Below are 17,784 nucleotides of genomic sequence, written 5' to 3' on the forward strand. Positions count from 1 at the left end.
CACTTATAAGCTAAAGAGCTTGAGTAAGTTACCTTATCCCTCATACTCTATTTCCTCGCTTGCAAAAGAACAGAATGATACTGACTTTTCAGGGTTGGTGAGAGAACCAGATAAGTGTCTGGTACATAGTAGATGCTCAACCCATTTCACTCCTTGCTTGGATGATGCATGAGCTTGCACCCATTGGCTAGGAACCAAGCGTTTCCCTTCCTCACCATGGTCAGCACGATTTCTGATCTGCTGGCTTCTCCTCTCTAATCATTGGGTTCAGCTCTCAATTTGGGGACCTTTCTACACAGTTTGATGTTCAGATTGAGTGAGGAGAGGCCATATGGTGGGAGTATTTTAGTTTTGGGGAGCAGTCCAGCAACCATCCTTCTTACTCATGTGGGGGAAACTCCCTTGTGTAACTTATTAGACATATTGGAAGGCAGGCTACTGCCTGGGCCTCATCTCCCACAGTGGGAGCAGTTGGGGTGAGGTGCCACCCAGGAGTTTAAATTTTGAATGAAAGATAAGATTGAAGGGCACGTGAGAATCATTTCAGGGCAGTGACACTCAGCCATACAGTGGCAGCTTCCCGGTCCCTGGAGCCCGGTGGTACATGCCCATCTCCTAATCTGGGTCTTCAATCTCCAGCTGATTCTGTGGGCATCCCACGTTCTTTCAACAAGTCTCCTTTCCATGTAGGACAATCAATCAGTTTCTGTTGCTTGCAAGCAAGAACACTGAGGACACAGATCTTCTCAGATCCATCCAGAGAGGCTCCAGGGGGCACCTAGGATGTCAGGAGTTGCTAGGGCCATGGAAGGCAGTTGGCTGGAAAGGCACCTGGCACAACTTTGCCTCCGATCCTGCCTCCTGGGATCTGGGTGATGGGTGGTTAATTGAGAGCATTTACAATATCAGCTCCAGGCTGCAGCTGAACAATTTTTCACTTATTTATATGTTTCGTCTGTGTGTGTGTGTGTGTGTGTGTGTGTGTGTATATTTTCTAAGTGTTGTATGTCTTTTCCACTTGGATTGTAAACTCCTCAAGGTTACAGTTTTCTTTCACATCTCTTCTACAGGGTCATAGAATTGCAGACCTGGAAGAGACCACAAGAGATCATGTGATTTAGTGTCTTACCTCACTTGTTGAAAGAACATGGGATGCCTACCAAATGTCTAAACACCCAAGACCAATAGCACTCTGTTCTTTTTAGAGAATGTCCAACAAATGGAGATATTACTGTCCCCAGTCACTCATTCTGTTTCCTGCTTGCTGCAGCCCACTTTCCTGACACAGAAAGCAATGCTCAGTAGCTCCTTCCTGAAAGCACTTCAGAGGGTGATAGAATCACGCCTCAGCCCTCTCTGCTCCGAGTGCCATGGGTGGGAAAAATTAGCTGCCCATGGGGCCGGCAGTTAAAGAGGGTGAGGTGGGAGTGCATGTGCCTACGTTGTGCAAACTGAGGATGGTGGTGGATCAGAAAGCATGCTTGGTGACAGCAGGCGCCTTGCCCCTGTTGACTGTTGCCATGGGTGGAATGTGGGCTGAGTTTTGAAAGATCTTATGAATTTTCCAGAGAAGCTGGAAATCTAGAATTGTAAATGAAATTCCTGACTTTCAAAAATGCTGGCAACTCATTTGATTTAAAAAAAACCCGTGGGCCAAACAAAACACTGCTGTGGGCTGGATGTGGTTTATGGACTATTAGTTTGCAAGCCCTGCTTTAAGCTGCCGGGGACCTGGTCTGCATTCTTTGGTACTTGCCATGAATACTGCCCTTAGAGCTGGGCAACTGGGGTCCCTGCTCTGGAACCCGTGCTTTAGTCGGCCCCACTCTGTGCCTCTGCCTCACAGGACAAGGAGTTTGAGGGCGAAGTGTCATTACCATGTGGAACCCATGCCCCTTCGAGACTACACTCCTGGTACCCTGGACTCTAAAAATCCCTCCCAAACAGCCCTGCTTCCAGGGCCTAAGGAGTCTCTGGGTGGTGCAAATGGTTAATATGCTGGGCTGCTAACCGAAAGGTTGGAGGTTCAACTCCACCCATAGGTGCCTTGGAAGAAAGGCCTGGTGATCTAATTACAAAAAATCAGCCATTGAAAATCCTATGGAGCACAGTTCTGTGACACACATAGGGTCACCATGAGTCAGAATCAACTCAGTGGCAACTGGTCTAGGGCTATGTGGACCTCCATCCTCCCAAGGGTGGACTGTGCAGCTGGCGTGGCCATCTCTAGACCTGAGGGGTGGCAGAGAGATAGCTGTTTGCAGGGTGGGGGCTGTGCCCCATCAATGTACTTGCCTCCCCCTTTGGTATGGGATGGAGAAGCATAGGAACAGAAGGGGCAGGGCTGCAAACCCGGGTCCTGCATTTGTACTCTTGCCCCACTGCTGGGAAATTGCGAGGGGTGGGTGTGCTTGTCACCGCTTTCCATGGGTCAGGTGGTAATAAGAGCTACCACTGATTCACTATTACCCTGGGCCAGGCAGTCTTCTAAACGCACTGCATGTATCACGACATTTAACCCCCATGCCAATCTAGGATTCTTACAAGTATTATCCCTATTTTACAGATGAAGGATCAAGGCATAGTGAAGTGAAGTTGCTCAGAGCTAGTGAGTGGCAGAGCCAGGATTTAAACCAGTCGGTACCAGAGCAGACTCTCCCTGTACCAGTCGCACTGTGGAAACCATTCCTCCCGTCTCTCCCCTCTCCCCCAGTGGGTGGCTGCCCCTGGAGGCAGGGACCCTCCGCCTCCCTCCACTCTGCATGCCCGTGGCTGGTCTCCGCGGGGCGCGACCAGGATTTGTTGGATGCTCTCCGTGACTGCCTCCCAGCTGCCAGGCTTCGCCTAGCCCCAACCCCCGGCCCGTCTGGAGAAGCCATACGAGGGCCTGGCGGTGACGGCGGCGCCTGGCAGCGGGGGATTTGGATGCTCCAGCCGGCGTCTCCCCCTCCCGCCCCACCTCCGGGGGTTTGGCCGAGCAGGGGGAATTTATCTCGAGTCCTCTGACAGCCTAGCTCCCTTCCCGGCATGCCCTGCTCGCAGGGCGCCGCCCGGAGTCCCGCGCCCGGACTTTGCCATCAGCCGGGGGGGCCCGGCGCGGGAGCGCGACCCGGGATGCGTCCTGGAGCCGCCGCCTGAGGTGGGTGACCTCACCGGGGCGATTGGGCTCCGTGCGCCCCAGGCGGGCAGGAGTGGGGCTGTCGGCGAGCCTTTCCGAGCCCCGCACCTTTGGAGAGGGGCGCGCCCCGAGGGAGGACCGGCGGGCGGGGACGGGGAGCTAAGGCGCCGGCCCGGCCCGCTTCCTTGGGGGAAGGGAGGCCCGGCCGCTGCTTTGTTCCGGCCGCGGAGCCCAGCGCGGGCGCCACGCGCAGTCCGGCGCCTCCAAGTTTGGGAAAGTAAGTTGGAGCTGCGCGGGGCTGGGTCCTCGGGTGTCCTGCGCCCGCCCGGGAACGATCGGAGCCCTGCGGTGCGGTCCGGGCTGGGACGGGGCTCCCTCCTCCTTGCCTGTTGAGGCTTAGTCCTCGGTGTCGGGATGGGTGGTGTGGGTGGCGGGTCAGGGAGAAGGAGGTAGGGTCTTGGGTCTGTTTTATCAGAGAGAGAAAGTAAGGGAGAGAGAGACCGACACAAGCTTATACAGAGACTGAAAAAGAGAGAAGCAGAAAAACTCACAGAAACTGAAAAGAATGCACAAAGAAAGAATTAAGCGCAGAAAGCACACAAAGAAACACCTACACCAACAAAATAACAGAAAGACACTGAAAACTCAGAGAACGCTCGTACACACACTCCGAGAACGGCGCGTGCACACGCGGCACACAGATTGGAAACAAAGCCGGTGGGTGGTCTTGGATGCCCGGGGTCGGGGAAGGGGGAAGGAGAGCGAGAGGAAACTGAACGGGAGAGACTGAAGGGGAGGGGGAAGGAGGCCCAGGGAGAGGGAAATGGAGAGAGACCAGGAGAGAGAAGCAGAGACAGAGACAGAAGGAAATAAGAGAAGGGGGAAAGAAAAAGGAGGAAAGGGGAGGAAGGGCAAGAGGAGATAGGAATAGTGGACTAAAGGAGGTGGACCAGGAGGGACAGGGTACAGACAGAGAAACACACATCTAGAGAAACTGAGGCAGACCTGAAGAATTTCTAACCTAGACACACACACAGACACACAGAATCAGAGATAAAACAGCGATGAAAGAGGCAGACACCGGCCTTCTTGCCCTTGTGGGAGGTGTAGGAAGTGTACCCCAGGCTTTCTGAGACTTTTTGAGCCAGCCTTGTCCACTTGGAATACTCCTTGTCCTTCAAAACCCAGCTCAGGTATCACCTGCCTTGTGAAGAAGGCTTTCCCCCTAAGTGTCATAAAAACATCATTACTCTCTTTTCTGTGTACTTCTGTATGTAGCACGGGCCTCTATTGTTGCATAGATCACGTGGAGTTGAAGTGACCTATCTACCTCCCCCATCAGCTTCTTAAGGCTGGGACCTGTGTCTTATCTCCAATCTCTAGAAACCAGACCAGTGTTGGGCACATAGTAGATGATCAATAAATACTTATAGAATGATAACCAGGGGAGCATTTGGGCCCTCCAAGACATGGAGCAAAGAATTAAGTGCAGATAGAGGAGATCATGGGGCCACAGAGACACCTAGGTCAAACCACCCTTTTTGTAGGTAGAGAAATTAAAGCTCAGAGAGGGGAGGAGACTTGTTCAAAAGGACTCAAGTAGAAAGTCTACTCTGAAATAACATTGTGAATACCTACTCCTCTGATACACACTTGCTCCTCTGGTAAAAGAGTTTAAAATTGGTGCCAAAGAACCCTCCTGGGTGAAAACAGGCAACAGGCAGTGAACACTTTGACACCAGTTCTAAGTCTACAACACAAACTGACAAAATGCTTTCCAGAGTTTTTAGAATCATCTTTTCTCCTTAGGAAGAGAAAGGTGGATGTCCATCTAAGTTTAAATGGATGGCTTTAGGGTTGAAATCTAGTTCAACTGCTTCCTGACTACATAAACTCAAATTACTTAACCTCTCTGAACCTCAGTTTCCTTAACTGTCAAATGGGATACGATACTTGCCTCCTAGGATAGTTGCTAGGTTAGAAGAGTTAGCACATACAAAGCGCCGGGCAAGGAGTAGACCCTCAGTAAATGCAATCCCCGCTTGCCCTTTCTCAGGGGGTGTTCTTTCATGTTCATTGCTTTAGATGTGAAAGCTATAGTGTTAGTTATGTTTCCTTTTGTCTCAGATTTGAAATGCCATTGTGCTCCAATTGGGGAGCGAACTCTTTTAATAAAGGAAAAGGCAGATTTGGGGGCATGACTTGTAAAATGCACCTTGACTCTGTGCAGGCCCTCAGGTCTCTGCAGGTGACCTGAGGAAACTTAGCTTCCTCCCATCCCAAATGCTACTTCCACCAGGTAAAGCCAACATTCCTCTCTTCTGTGATTTCTTTACCAGGCCTGTTCTGCCCTGTGTTCTCTCAAGCTTGAGTCCACACGGGGGATGTGACCGGGGCTGACGGAGCCACCCAGAAGCATGGAGACGGTGGTGATCGTTGCCATAGGCGTGCTGGCCACCATCTTCCTGGCCTCGTTTGCAGCCTTGGTGGTGGTTTGCAGACAGCGCTATTGCCGGCCCCGAGACCTGCTGCAGCGCTATGACTCCAAGTGAGTGCTCCCGGCGAGGGGGAGGAGGAGAGATGGGATCTAACAAAAGAGAAAGAGAGCAGCAGAAGAAGTTTAGTGGTGGGCAGCTCCAGCTGAGCTTTGTGTTTAAAATGGCGCCTGGCGGCTGCCGTTGCTAACAAAGACCTCAGAGCTTAAGAACACTCCTTAAACCTCCCAGCATCCTGAGCCACCTCTGACTGTCACCTGAGCCAATGAGAAAGTAACTGAACATGTTTACCTGGGTAAAGGCACAGTTATCCATCCAAGACTGGCTAGCTCCCTTAGCAGTTGGACAAGCCAAATCTCTTTTCAGCCAAACCCACGGGCACAGAAATCAGATGCCTGAATTCCAGCCACACATCCAGGCAACAATCGGTCCAGTGAAATCCCAGCATAGGACTGTATCTCTCTGTGCATGGCAGATTTCTTCATGATGCATTTTATGTGAAGTGTATTTTATAAACAAGACCCTGTTTTCAGTTTAGGGACATTTTAATTGACAGATCCTTGAGAGACATGGAACTATTAATTTCTCTTACCCCTCTATCTTCTTGATCCTACTAGCATCTCTGCTAAGTGGTTAATAATTTGTAAATGCCCACTTCTCTGAGGAGCCCTGGTGGGGCAGTGGCTAAGTGCTCTGCTACTAACCGAAAGGTCAACAGTTTGAACCTACCAGCCGTTCCACAGGAGAAAGATGTGGCAGTCTGCTTCTGTAAAGATTACAGCCTTGGAAACCCTATGGGGCAGTTCTACTCAGTCCTATAGGGTTGCTATGAGTTGGAATGGACTTGATAGCAATGGTTTTATGGGTATGACCCAAGGAAGCTCTGCTTTTGAAAAGAATGCTATAGAGTCATATTTTTAAAGAACCCTGTCCTGGTGGCGCAGTGGTTAAGAGCTATTGTGCTAACCAAAAGGTTGGCAGTTCAAATCCATCAGCTGCTCCTTGGAAAACCCATGATGCAGTTCTACTCTATCCTATAGGGTTGCTATGAGTTAAAATCGACTCGATGGCAACGGGTTTGGTTTGGTTTGGTTTGGTTTGGTCATAAAAGTAGAAATTGTTTTTATTTCTTCCATTTTGCTAGCGAAACTAGGAGTGGGGAGGGGCGTTGGGGTGGATTAGGGTGGTTCTTATGACTGATTCTGCAGACCAGGTAGAGGATATAAGTAGGTTTAGGTAATATGAACTTCAACCACTCTTTAAAAGGTAGGATTGAAGGTCAAATAAGTTACAGAAGGATATTATTTTGCCCTGAAGGAGAAGCCCTGTCTAATATAGCTTTGTAATTATTATGGTTGTAGTTCTACTCTTTCTCTCAGGGTTTATAACCTTCTGTGTCACTTTTTTTTGGAGAGGGGGGTTCCGCTGGGCTGCCTACTTGACTCACTGTCTAGTCATAGCCCTGCCTACAACTTTAGTCCTCACTAGGGTTGGGTTTGGATTCAGGACAAGTGGCTCCTACTCTGATTTATCTATTCCTTTCATCCTTTCGGAGGGTATGTGGGCCTCAGTGAGGAGGGAGGTCAGCAGCAGTCACCCATCATGAAATCACTTAACTGAGACCTTTCTTTCTAGGCCCATTGTGGACCTCATTGGTGCCATGGAGACCCAGTCTGAGCCCTCTGAGTTAGAACTGGATGATGTCGTCATCACCAACCCCCACATTGAGGCCATTCTGGAGAACGAAGACTGGATTGAAGATGCCTCGTATGGCCATGGGGACTACTTGCTTTCCTGTAGATCATCTTTTAGCCCACTGGGGATAGCAGATGGGGGCTTCTCGGTGCTCTTCTGTGGCTTCCTTTGCTGAGCACTCAGCTGGCACCCAGAAGCCCTGTGTCACTCGCTGCTCTTACCCTTACCTTCAACATGGGGGTATCAAAATGTGGCATGATAGTGTTTGTCCCTGTCTTCATTTTGTAGACTTGAACGCTGAGGCCCATACATGTGTGACAAATGTTGTTACAAAGTCACCCTGATGTGCTTAGATTATCCTTGGGGTGTCAGTGAATTTCATACTGAGGCTCCAGGAATGAACCCTTTGTCTTCAGTATTCCCACAGGGATCTTTGCACCCAACAGGAACCCTTAACAATTTGAGCATTGTATGCCATTTCATTTCCTTATTCATTTAGTCATTCATTCACTGGGCAAATATTTGTGGGCCATTAATGCAGGGCGCTGGGCCAGGCAGTGTGGTATGAAAATAGTGGAGGAGACAGAATTATATCTAAAAATCTAAATACAGTATCCTAGAAACTGTAGGTGATCTCTGTATACAGTACAGTAGGCATATGGAAGAGGCAATGTCTAGATTTGCCTAAGGTGGGAAAGTGGAGGTGGATATTCATAGTGTAAGTGCTTTAGGACTTGGGTCTTGAAAGATGAGAAGTAGTTTACCAGGCTGACCATAAGGGGAAGGATACACCAGGCAGAGGGAACAAGTCTGTCAGAAGCTCAGTTATAAAAAGCATGGCTGGAAGAGTAGGTTGGGTGCGGTGAGGGGCAGGGAGGGGAAGAAGGTACTTTCTCATTTAGCTCATGGACTTGCTCGTTTTAGCACAAGGCATTACTGTGCTGAGGTGGTACTGGTCACAGCTGGATGAGGAGCAGAGGTGGTGGCTGGAGGGAGGTGGGCTTTTCGGGTAACCATTGACAAACTCTTCTTGTCTCCTCAGGGGTCTCATGTCCCACTGCATTGCCATCTTGAAGGTAATTCTCTCTGATTTCCTGATGAGAAAAAGGGAGTTACTGAAGACTCCATGCATAGACTCTTAGAGTTGAAAGGGACCTTAGGCAGGGTACCAAACCTGACCTGTTAGTCCTCACAAGGGGCCTTTCTTAACATGCCTGATGCTTGGAGTTTCTACTGTCTGCTTCCACTTCTACCTGTTATCCCTTTATGATTCTCAAGGCCCTTGCAAAGGCTTTATTTCATCTGGTCCTAACAGCCTAGATAGTCACTAGCCCATTTTCACCAACCACAGAGAAAGCTGTGCGTGCCCAAGGCCATTTAGCTACCAGAGGGAAAATGGGGTTTTCCCAGCTTCTCCCTAAGCTTTTGATTTCATTAACAGAGAGCTCAAGCCTTTGCAGCAAGTTCTGTATTTAGACCTCCTCAATTATTAGAAGTCCTTCACTGATACTTTTTGGCTGTGACAGTAGACAGTCAAAGGCAACAATCCATGTTAAAAAATCCAAACCGGGATGACTTTAACTTGACGGCAGATTTTTTTTTTTTCTACCAATACTTGAAGTCTTTGGAAAATTGCATTCAATTTGCATTTTGGGTACTTTTTATAGTTTTGGCATTTGTTTTTCAATTCTTGCCTAGTACTACCCTACCTAGTGGGACAATGATAATACTGAAATATTTGGCCAATTGCAAATAATGTCGGCTTTTTCACTTAAAGTAACCTGGGAAGCCACACATATATATCTTTGTCTAGTAATTACTCAAGATTTCAAAAAAGACAACTTTATCTTTTCTTTAATATCCTTCATCCCACCTCCTCCTTGGCTGCCTCTTTTTAGGGACAAAGAAACACTTCGAAGGAAACTCCTGTCCCCGAGTCCAGGCTTATTATTTAGTTCTTTGGATATATAGATATATATAGATATGGTTATAGATATAGATAAAGAGCCCTGGTAGTGCAGTGGTTAAGTGCTCGACTACTAACTGAAAGGTTGATGGTTCGAACACACCAGCCATTCCATGGGAGAAAGATGTGGCGGTCTGCTTCCATAAAGATTACAGCCTTGGAAATCCTATGGGGCAGTTCTACCCTGCCCTATAGGGTCACTATAAGTTGGAATCTACTCGACAGCAATGGTTTTCTGTTGTTGTTGTTTATAGATATAGATAGGTATAACAACTACTGCAATAATGCCATATTACATCTCCATTCTCCCACCCAGGATGTGTCCTGGAACTAGATTTTGCCCCCTGCCCCTTTCTATCATGTTGTTAGTTGCCATCAAGTGGATTGCTACTCATGGCAAACACCTGTGCAAAGTAAAACTTCTCCATAGGGTTTTGAAGACTCTGACCATTTGGAGCACGTTGCTAGGCCTATCTTCCATGGTGCCTCTGGGTAGGTTTGTACTGCCAACCTTTTGGCTAGTAGTCAAGTACTTAACCATTTGTGCCACCCAGGGACTCCCTGCCTATCATAGGCGGAAGATAAATGGCACCTATTCAAATGGCTGGAAGGAGTCTTGTTGGATTGGAATTAATGGTCCATCCTGGGAACCTCAGATCAAAGGAGAGCGTTTAATCTGCTCTTGGGATCTCAAGGCTCTTATGCTTGGCCACTTGCCCTTGAGTCCGTGTGGTGGAGGCTTGAGGGAGGGGATGGGCTTGCTCCTGGGTGGGTTCTTGGGCTCTTTCTGCCCTCTCTTTTCCAGGTAGGTATAAGGCAGGGTAATGAGACTTCTTTGCTAGAGACAGAAGCATATTTAGGTTCTAACGGGGAGGGGCAGGAGAGGGGAACAAGTTTTAGGGGAAGCCAGAACTGTTGGTTGATGATGAGAAAGGCCATGTGTCATAATCTTGCCTTTTTCCAGCTTTTTCTAAGTTCTTTTCTTCATTATCTTGACAAGCAGCATGTTAATGTATTAGCATAGAAAATTGTTGAAATAAGTGCCACTTTTGGAGAATGTGCTTAGAGGGAACAATTGCCCTTTGTCCAGCTGCGTTTCTGAGGGCGCCACGCTGGAGATATTTATTCTTTCAGAGGGTTAGACCGTGAGGTGAAGGAAGAGAAAGAGAAAGTAGGTTTTATCCCCCTGAGCAAGAAGGTGAAATTAGAGCACATGCTCTTTCTTAGACAGATTATTTCAGCTTCAACTTCTCCGAGCCAAAACCCTGACCCTGGGTTGAGGTCACTACCCCTCCCTCTTCACCCATGCTCTTGGCTTTTGTTTCTTCCCACCCCGTTCCTCTAATCTCTGTGTACTTTTCGCTTCATTTCTGCCATTAGGTTAGGAGGCAAGTTGTGTGATGGGACCCACAGTGGGGGCCTTATCTGACCTTATGAGGGTGGCAGAAGCCCTTGGGGAGCTGGGTCACCCCTCATCACCTCTCTCCTCTCTGCTGCATTAGATTTGTCACACTCTGACAGAAAAGCTTGTTGCCATGACAATGGGCTCAGGAGCCAAGATGAAGACTTCAGCCAGTGTCAGCGACATCATCGTGGTGGCCAAGCGGATCAGCCCCAGGTGAGTGGTCTGGGGCCTTGAGGACCCCACACTCTGCTGGGGAAGAGAGGAGGGTGGAAGCAGAGGTGGCCAGCAGGGCCAGCCTCTTTTAACAAACAGTACACAGGCAACTTCAGTTACTTATGTCACAGACGTTCACAGAGCATCTAGTTACTGAGAGACTTTCAACCTAAGATGGTCTCTCTCTCATGCACACACATAGCCACCTCCAGCGTGCCCCCTTCTGTTAGGGTTTTAGGAGGTTCCAGCATGGTGACTAGTCCTGACTCATCTGTTCTGCAGTTTCCACTGTGACTGCTTCCTTGTTCAGCCCCATACAAGCTGGGGCTGCTTTCCTGCCTGTTCCACTCCTTCCTCCCAGGCTCTGCGCTGTAGCCAGCAAGCACATTTACACTGGTGCCAGCACCCCTATCTCTCAGTGATCTCCTGGCCATGCCCTTGTCCCTGACCCATATCTGTATTGGAGACTAGTATGAGGATCTGCTCCTTCCTATTGCCCTGTCACCCACTGACCCATCCATGACGCAGCCTCCAGCACTGGGTGGGAAGTGAAGCCATACAGCATTCAAACCTGTTGTTATTGTGTCAGTTCCGACTATAGCGACCCTATAGCACAGACTGGAACTTCCTCATAGGTTTCCAAGGCTGTAATCTTTATGGGAGCAAACTGGTGCATTCGAACTGCCGACCGTTTGGTTAGCAGCTGAGCGCTTAACCACTGCGTCACTAGGGCTGCATACAGCATTCAGACTTCCCAAATTCCAGGCAGTCTGCCAAAATCCTATGAGGGAGGCAACCTGCAGGATTGCAGTCAACAGCTACACCCCCTCATTTGGGCTCGATGTTGTGAAGAAAAATGAAGCCCTTCTCTGAGAAGGGCTGTGCTAAGATTGTGCTGCCACCTGGTGGCTGGTGTGTGGATTGCCTGAGCCTGGAGATGTCCAGTCTGGGATGTTTTCTTCGTCAGCCACCTGGCCTCTCCACTGGGTGTGGTACCTCCGTATTCCTGATGGAATGGTGGCACCTGTATGAGTTCCAGGGGCTCTCGCTTTCCTTGTTGCTTTGCCCTCAGGTAAATCATGAGGAACCAGTCCTTTCTCTGCCCCAAGACTAACCAAATAAAAACAACCAGCTTTCTGTGAGTCCTCTGAGGGAATAGGAAAAGACTTGGTGCACTTGAACTCTGTCCAGGAGGAGTTCAGTGAGTTGAGAAAGTGGGAGGGAGATAATCCAGGGGAGGGACTCAGCCTAGAAAGATTCTTGGCCTTCTCTGGAGTTGGCCCAGGTGGGTGTGGCTACATGACTACCATCAGCCTAGTTCTACCCCTGGCCTTACCCCTACTCCCCCCAGCCTAAGCTCTGGGCAAGCACCAGCCATTCCTCTGGCCACTCATTATTTTTAGAGATTATGCATTCACATATCTGCTGACCCTTCATCATGCTTTTTTGTCTCTTCTAAGAGCCACCCAAGGGAGCCAGACAAATTCCTATGATACCAGGTTATGAGGCAGCACTTTCAGGAGGGATCAGGGAGGAAGGAGATGGAGATTTCTGAGGAGAAGTGAAATTCTAGCTGAGCAGGATTAGCAGTGGGGCTAGGATGAGCTTGTGACATTGCTCAGAGGGTGGACCTGACCTGCTACACACTGGCCCATCCTACAAAGACCTTGAACTAATTCCAGAATGTTCCCTGCCATAATTCAGTCAGGGGTCCTTGCTTTATCTCTTTGCTCTCACACTTCTTTCTCCATCTGGCCCTTTTTTACCTCCATTGTTTTTCCTGCTCCCTTTATGAGTGTGTTGATGGCATATTAGTTTCAAGGAGAGTGGCTTCAGCCTAAGGGTACTACAGAGAAAGGGAGCAGCTAAAACAGGCATTGACAGTAACCATGCCTCTGCACTTCCTCCTCATCAGCTCCTCAGCCCAGAGACAGGAATATTTGAGGGCATCTTTTGTCAAGTATTTTTAGAAATCAAATAATACATCTTTATTTTTCGTTGCTGACCATCAAGTGGTTCAGAAGCAGGGATTTGGAGCAAAACCTTGAACTGCAAATCAGAATGAATAGTAGTTCATTTCTTAAAAGGACTAAAAAATTTAACCTTGAACTGTACCAGGTGTTAAAAGAACTCCAGTGCATCAGTTTGAACCAAAATTAAACTTGGAGCATTTTTATTTAGTGTTCTATTTAACTACCTTCAAACTTTTTTTTCCTCCTGAGCATAAAAGTAATCAATGCTTGTAAAAATTAAAAATACTGCAGAAATAGCTTGTCTGGAAAGTGAAGTACTCCTTAGTTCCACCACTGTGCAACTCCAGGAGCTAATCATGGTTGAACTGATGAGTATTCTTCCAGATCTTTCCATTTAATTTCATACTTTTTGTTTGCTTATTTACTTTTATACAAATGGGATTGATCAAGCATTCTATACTATTTGGCAATTTGCCGTTTTCATTTAGTAGTATATCTTGAACATCTTTCCATCTGTATGAACTTATACTTTTTAAAACCTTGGAACAAAAACAAAACCAGAAAAAAAAAATTCTCTAAACTGAACGTGAAGTCTTTCTGCAGTCTTTGTCTGAGAAGGCAGAAGCAGACAGAGAAAGAACCACTAAACTGGGTCTTGAATATCAAAGGGGAAGAGATGGAATAAAGAAAGGTAGGAAGAAAGGAAGGAGAAAGTGAAGTGTCTTAGTTTCTTAGTGCTGTGACAGAGATATCACAAGTGGGTGGCTTTAGTGAACAGAAATGTATTTTCTCATCATTTAAAAGTCTGAATTCGGGACACTGGCTCTAGGGGAAGGCTCTCTCTGTCCACTCTGGGGGAAACTCTTTGTCTCTTTCAGCTTCTGTTCCTTGGCAATCTCTGTCTAGCATCTATCATTTCCCCATTTGTGCTTGCTTGCTTCTGTGCCTCATCTGCTGTTTTTGTATCTCAAAAGTGGTTAGGTTTAAGACACACCCTACACCCATATGGTCTCATTAACATGGCAAAGAAAACTTTTCACAAATGGGATTACATCCACAGGTATAGGGGTTAAGATTCCAACACATTTTTGGGGGGACGCAATTCAATCCATAACAGGAGTGAAACATTGAAAACCTTTTGCTTCCCCTCAGAGTGGATGATGTTGTGAAATCAATGTACCCCCCGCTGGACCCGAAACTCCTGGATGCACGGTGAGAAGGGTTGTTCATTTTTCATGCTGGAGGGTCAACATTTTATGGAATCCATGAGGTTGGTTGATTGGGCTTTTTAGGAGAGGGCTGTTTCGCTGGGTTCCTGAGGTTGCCCCGGCTATGCCCAAATGCTAGGGAACGCAATCAGGTTGTCTTTTTGTCTACCAGGGTTTGGGTACCTTTCACTTCAGTGTGGTGGAAGCCCTGTCATTCTGGCCAACCAGTGAGCTGAGCCTGGCTGGATGATAAAGACAGTCCTCTTCCTGAAACCTTAAGAAGGAAGAGCCGGTCTTTGATTTTGAATTCTTATAAGTAAACATTGGACCATGCTAAGTCCTAGCTGTGCCATCTCTTCCTCTGTGCCCCCTATTGCTCCCTCTCTGTTCTGTGGACCCCAGAAGCAGACCCACCTCAGCTTTGAGTGCCACCCAGGGGAGCGGGGGCAGGGGGCATGCAGAGCACTGAGATGGAAGGGACGAGTTGGCCAAAGCTGTGCCCACCTTGTACAGGACACCTCCAGCCATCCTTCTTCATGACCCTCTCTTAATATGCAAAGCAGAGTTATCTTTATGTTATGTGCCTGTATAGGATTTACATTTTGCAAAACCAGATTCTTTTGTTTCTCTGATTTATGTTGCGATTTTATGGACATGTTGTGTGATGATTGCCAGATGGGCAGGGGTCATGGTATTTCAACTTTGGTGTCTCTGCCGCACTGCAGCTGCTGCCCAGCTTTGTCTAGGGGCTAATTATCTGTAATCTATTCCCAATTGCATCATGTACACTCACTATGTAAAAGGTGCTCTACAGTGAATGTTTCAATACCAAAAAGAACTCTTCCTCAGTTTGGTTTTCAAATTAATTTTTTGTTTTAGAGTGGGGTAAACCAGCCCTGGGCCTTATTGATTCGTAGTCAATAAGAGATAATTGATTCACAGTCAATACGAGATGTGCAAGGTGAGAATACATGTATCCTACCTTTAAGTAGGCTTTCATTGGGAATGTGCTCATCCAATGGACTAGATCCAAACTGTGTTCCATGGAACACTATTCTGGGAGATGTTTATAGGTGTGCTGCATTAAATGGTTTTCATAGTCTTAAATAAGTTTATGAAACACAGCATATTCTCCCCTTGGAGCTTTGTTGTACACATCAAAGGCGCTTGAGAAGTGCTGTTGTAAAGAGACCTGTTTAACTTTGTTTAACCCAGCCATTCCCAAATTATTTGAGCGTGGAACCATCTTTAAATTACATATGCACCAGTCTCCTGGGAAAGGGACTCCAGCTTGGAGAACCCTAGTCTAGAGTCGCTCCATTTGGACTTTGGTGTGAAGTCCCTCACTTCTGAGGGAACGTGACCCTGTTGTTTTTTCTAGGACGACTGCATTGCTCCTGTCTGTCAGTCATCTGGTGCTGGTGACGAGGAATGCCTGCCACCTGACCGGGGGCCTGGATTGGATTGATCAGTCACTGTCAGCCGCTGAGGAGCACTTGGAAGTCCTCCGAGAAGCAGCCCTGGCCTCTGAGCCGGATAAAGGCCTTCCAGGCCCCGAAGGCTTCCTGCAGGAGCAATCAGCCATTTAGTGCCTGCTGGCCAGCAGCTAACCACGAGGGCCAGCCTGCTGCCATCCCTGGGTGGCTCAGCTGAGCCTCTCAGTCTTCCCTGTAGAGTTAGTTGTTCTTCACCGCTCTGGAGTACAGCTGTGTATGCATGAGAAAGTAGGGTAGCCCCAACAGTTGATGCCTCTGTTGCAATTGCAAAAGGTGGCTGATGAGTGGCAGTCTAATACCACAGTTAGGGGAGATGACATTCACCATCAGTACAGTAGAGCAGTGAAAACTGGCGGACTGTAAGCTTTATTTAACTCACCTAGTGTTTTCAAGAGAATTGAGCCAGCATCTAAGAATCAGGAGGTTTCACCCTGAAATCAGAATTTCTGGCTTCTCTTGAACAATCAGAAGGTGTGCCAACTCTCATCTGAATTCCCAAAAGGGACAATCAGTTGGAACTAAATAAAAGTTGCCTCTTTTGACAAGGCTTATACTCTCTCACCTGGCCTGTTTCGTTTATTTGTATTATCTGCCATGTCCTTGAGGCAACTGAGTCCCTCCTCCCCTTTCCAGCTTTGAGGTTGAGGTGTGCACTGCAGAGTTGATTATTTCCTTTTAATCACTATGCCTGCAATTTGACCTGACTACCACTAGGTGGATAATAAAGCTATACCTAGGTTTTCCTCAAGTGTGTGGTTATTGAATTAAATCAAATGCATGGTGTATGGTGGGATATTTTTGTCTGAGAACTGTGGATGGAAGGAGAAAGCCTAAGGACCCTGAGGATGGTTTGTATTTAGAGACCGTCAGAATTCAGGCTGAAGTGAAGATACTACAATAAAGTACTTTCCATATTAGCAATGACATCCATGAAGGATCTGTTCCCCTTTCTTCTCATATCTGTTTTGCAAATATTGAAAGGTGATGGGGCCCTTTTATGAGTTGAGACCTTTGGGGAACCCAGAATTACAGTTGCAGGATCCTGAGCACTTGTTTTGAAGCGTATGGGGAAAGTCGGAAGCACTTTGCTTCGCAGGTTCTCACAGACAACCTCCTTGGAGAGGCCCTGGCTTGGGGACTGCCCTGGTTCATATCATATGCTGCTAAATATATTTGAAGCTGCATATCTCTTTCCATTTTGTTTCTCTGCCCTAACTCAAGTCAGCAAATTCCTCAGCCTGATTCTAGGAAACCAGGGATTATATTCCCAAATCCAAGACTGGGGCCTTGCTTGTCTGTCCTTTGGGCACATTGCACTCTCTCCTGGTAAACAGAGTGATTCTAACCAGCGTAATGTACAACAAATCCCACATGGGGAGAGGGAAACTGGAGCTCAACTCACATGGACCGAAGGATGGATTCCTGATTGCGGGAGACCCTTTAGGGACTCGTCCGTTCCCATCAACCCTGAACATGCGTTATTTAAGTAGTTAACTTTTCTGTTCTTCCGGCGAGCCTTGAAGTGCCCATGAGGTTGCTGACTTTTCTCTTCGTGCTTTCCTTACCTACTTTAGACATCCACTGCCTTCCTGTTTTTGTCTTTTTTTTTTTTCTCCCTTTCAAAATCTGCTTTCACAACTGGCCTGGAAACTAATTCACGCTAAGGTTGCAATGACTGCCATGGCTGCAAATGTTCCCTGCATTTTCACCTGGACCAGAACCCTAAGCTAAAGGGGAGCAGCTCTGAGTTGGCCTCGCAGACACCATCCACCAGGTGTGGGAGTTGGGGCTAAAGTGTTTTGTCAGCACACCTGAAATGCATACCCTCCTTTGCCTTTTCCGAGCCTGAGTAAATACCGTCACACCTGCTTCCTGAAACCCAAAGATGCTGCCCTTTGGATTGTGAGGAGGGATTCCTGAAGATCTTGGGGGTGCCTGCTAGACTAGAATTCTAATGAGTCACTGCACTGTGGTGCCTTTTCTTTCCCTCTCCAGTGCTGGAGCCTCTGAGTAAAGTTGGTGTTGGTGGCTGGTGGCTGAGAGCAGAGCACTCTTTGGGGGAGGACACAATCTGACTCCTCCAGACAATATGGGAGTTCATGGGAGTTCTTACCTCCCTTGGGAGGGGCTGGGTGACCGGCACTGGGGATCCCAGCATTGTCTCTTGTGCCAGGTGCGGATTCCTAGAGGGTGGACACACCTAAGTCCCTAGTTA

At 47.8% G+C, this 17,784-nt stretch overlaps 1 protein-coding gene across 1 annotated transcript; it reads left to right on the plus strand.

Annotated features, from left to right (window-relative positions):
• Positions 1-5,484: 5,484 nt before the first annotated feature.
• TMEM98 (transmembrane protein 98) lies at positions 5,485-16,317 on the plus strand. Its single transcript, XM_004385411.1, has 6 exons — positions 5,485-5,666; positions 7,249-7,380; positions 8,351-8,384; positions 10,777-10,892; positions 14,018-14,077; positions 15,455-16,317. The coding sequence occupies exons 1-6, from the start codon at positions 5,536-5,538 to the stop codon at positions 15,660-15,662; spliced, it is 681 nt and encodes a 226-aa protein (XP_004385468.1). The 5' UTR covers positions 5,485-5,535; the 3' UTR covers positions 15,663-16,317.
• The last annotated feature ends 1,467 nt before the right edge of the window (positions 16,318-17,784 follow it).

Source organism: Trichechus manatus, unplaced genomic scaffold, assembly GCF_000243295.1.
Source record: "Trichechus manatus latirostris isolate Lorelei unplaced genomic scaffold, TriManLat1.0 scaffold00138, whole genome shotgun sequence".
Lineage (NCBI taxonomy): Eukaryota > Metazoa > Chordata > Mammalia > Sirenia > Trichechidae > Trichechus > Trichechus manatus.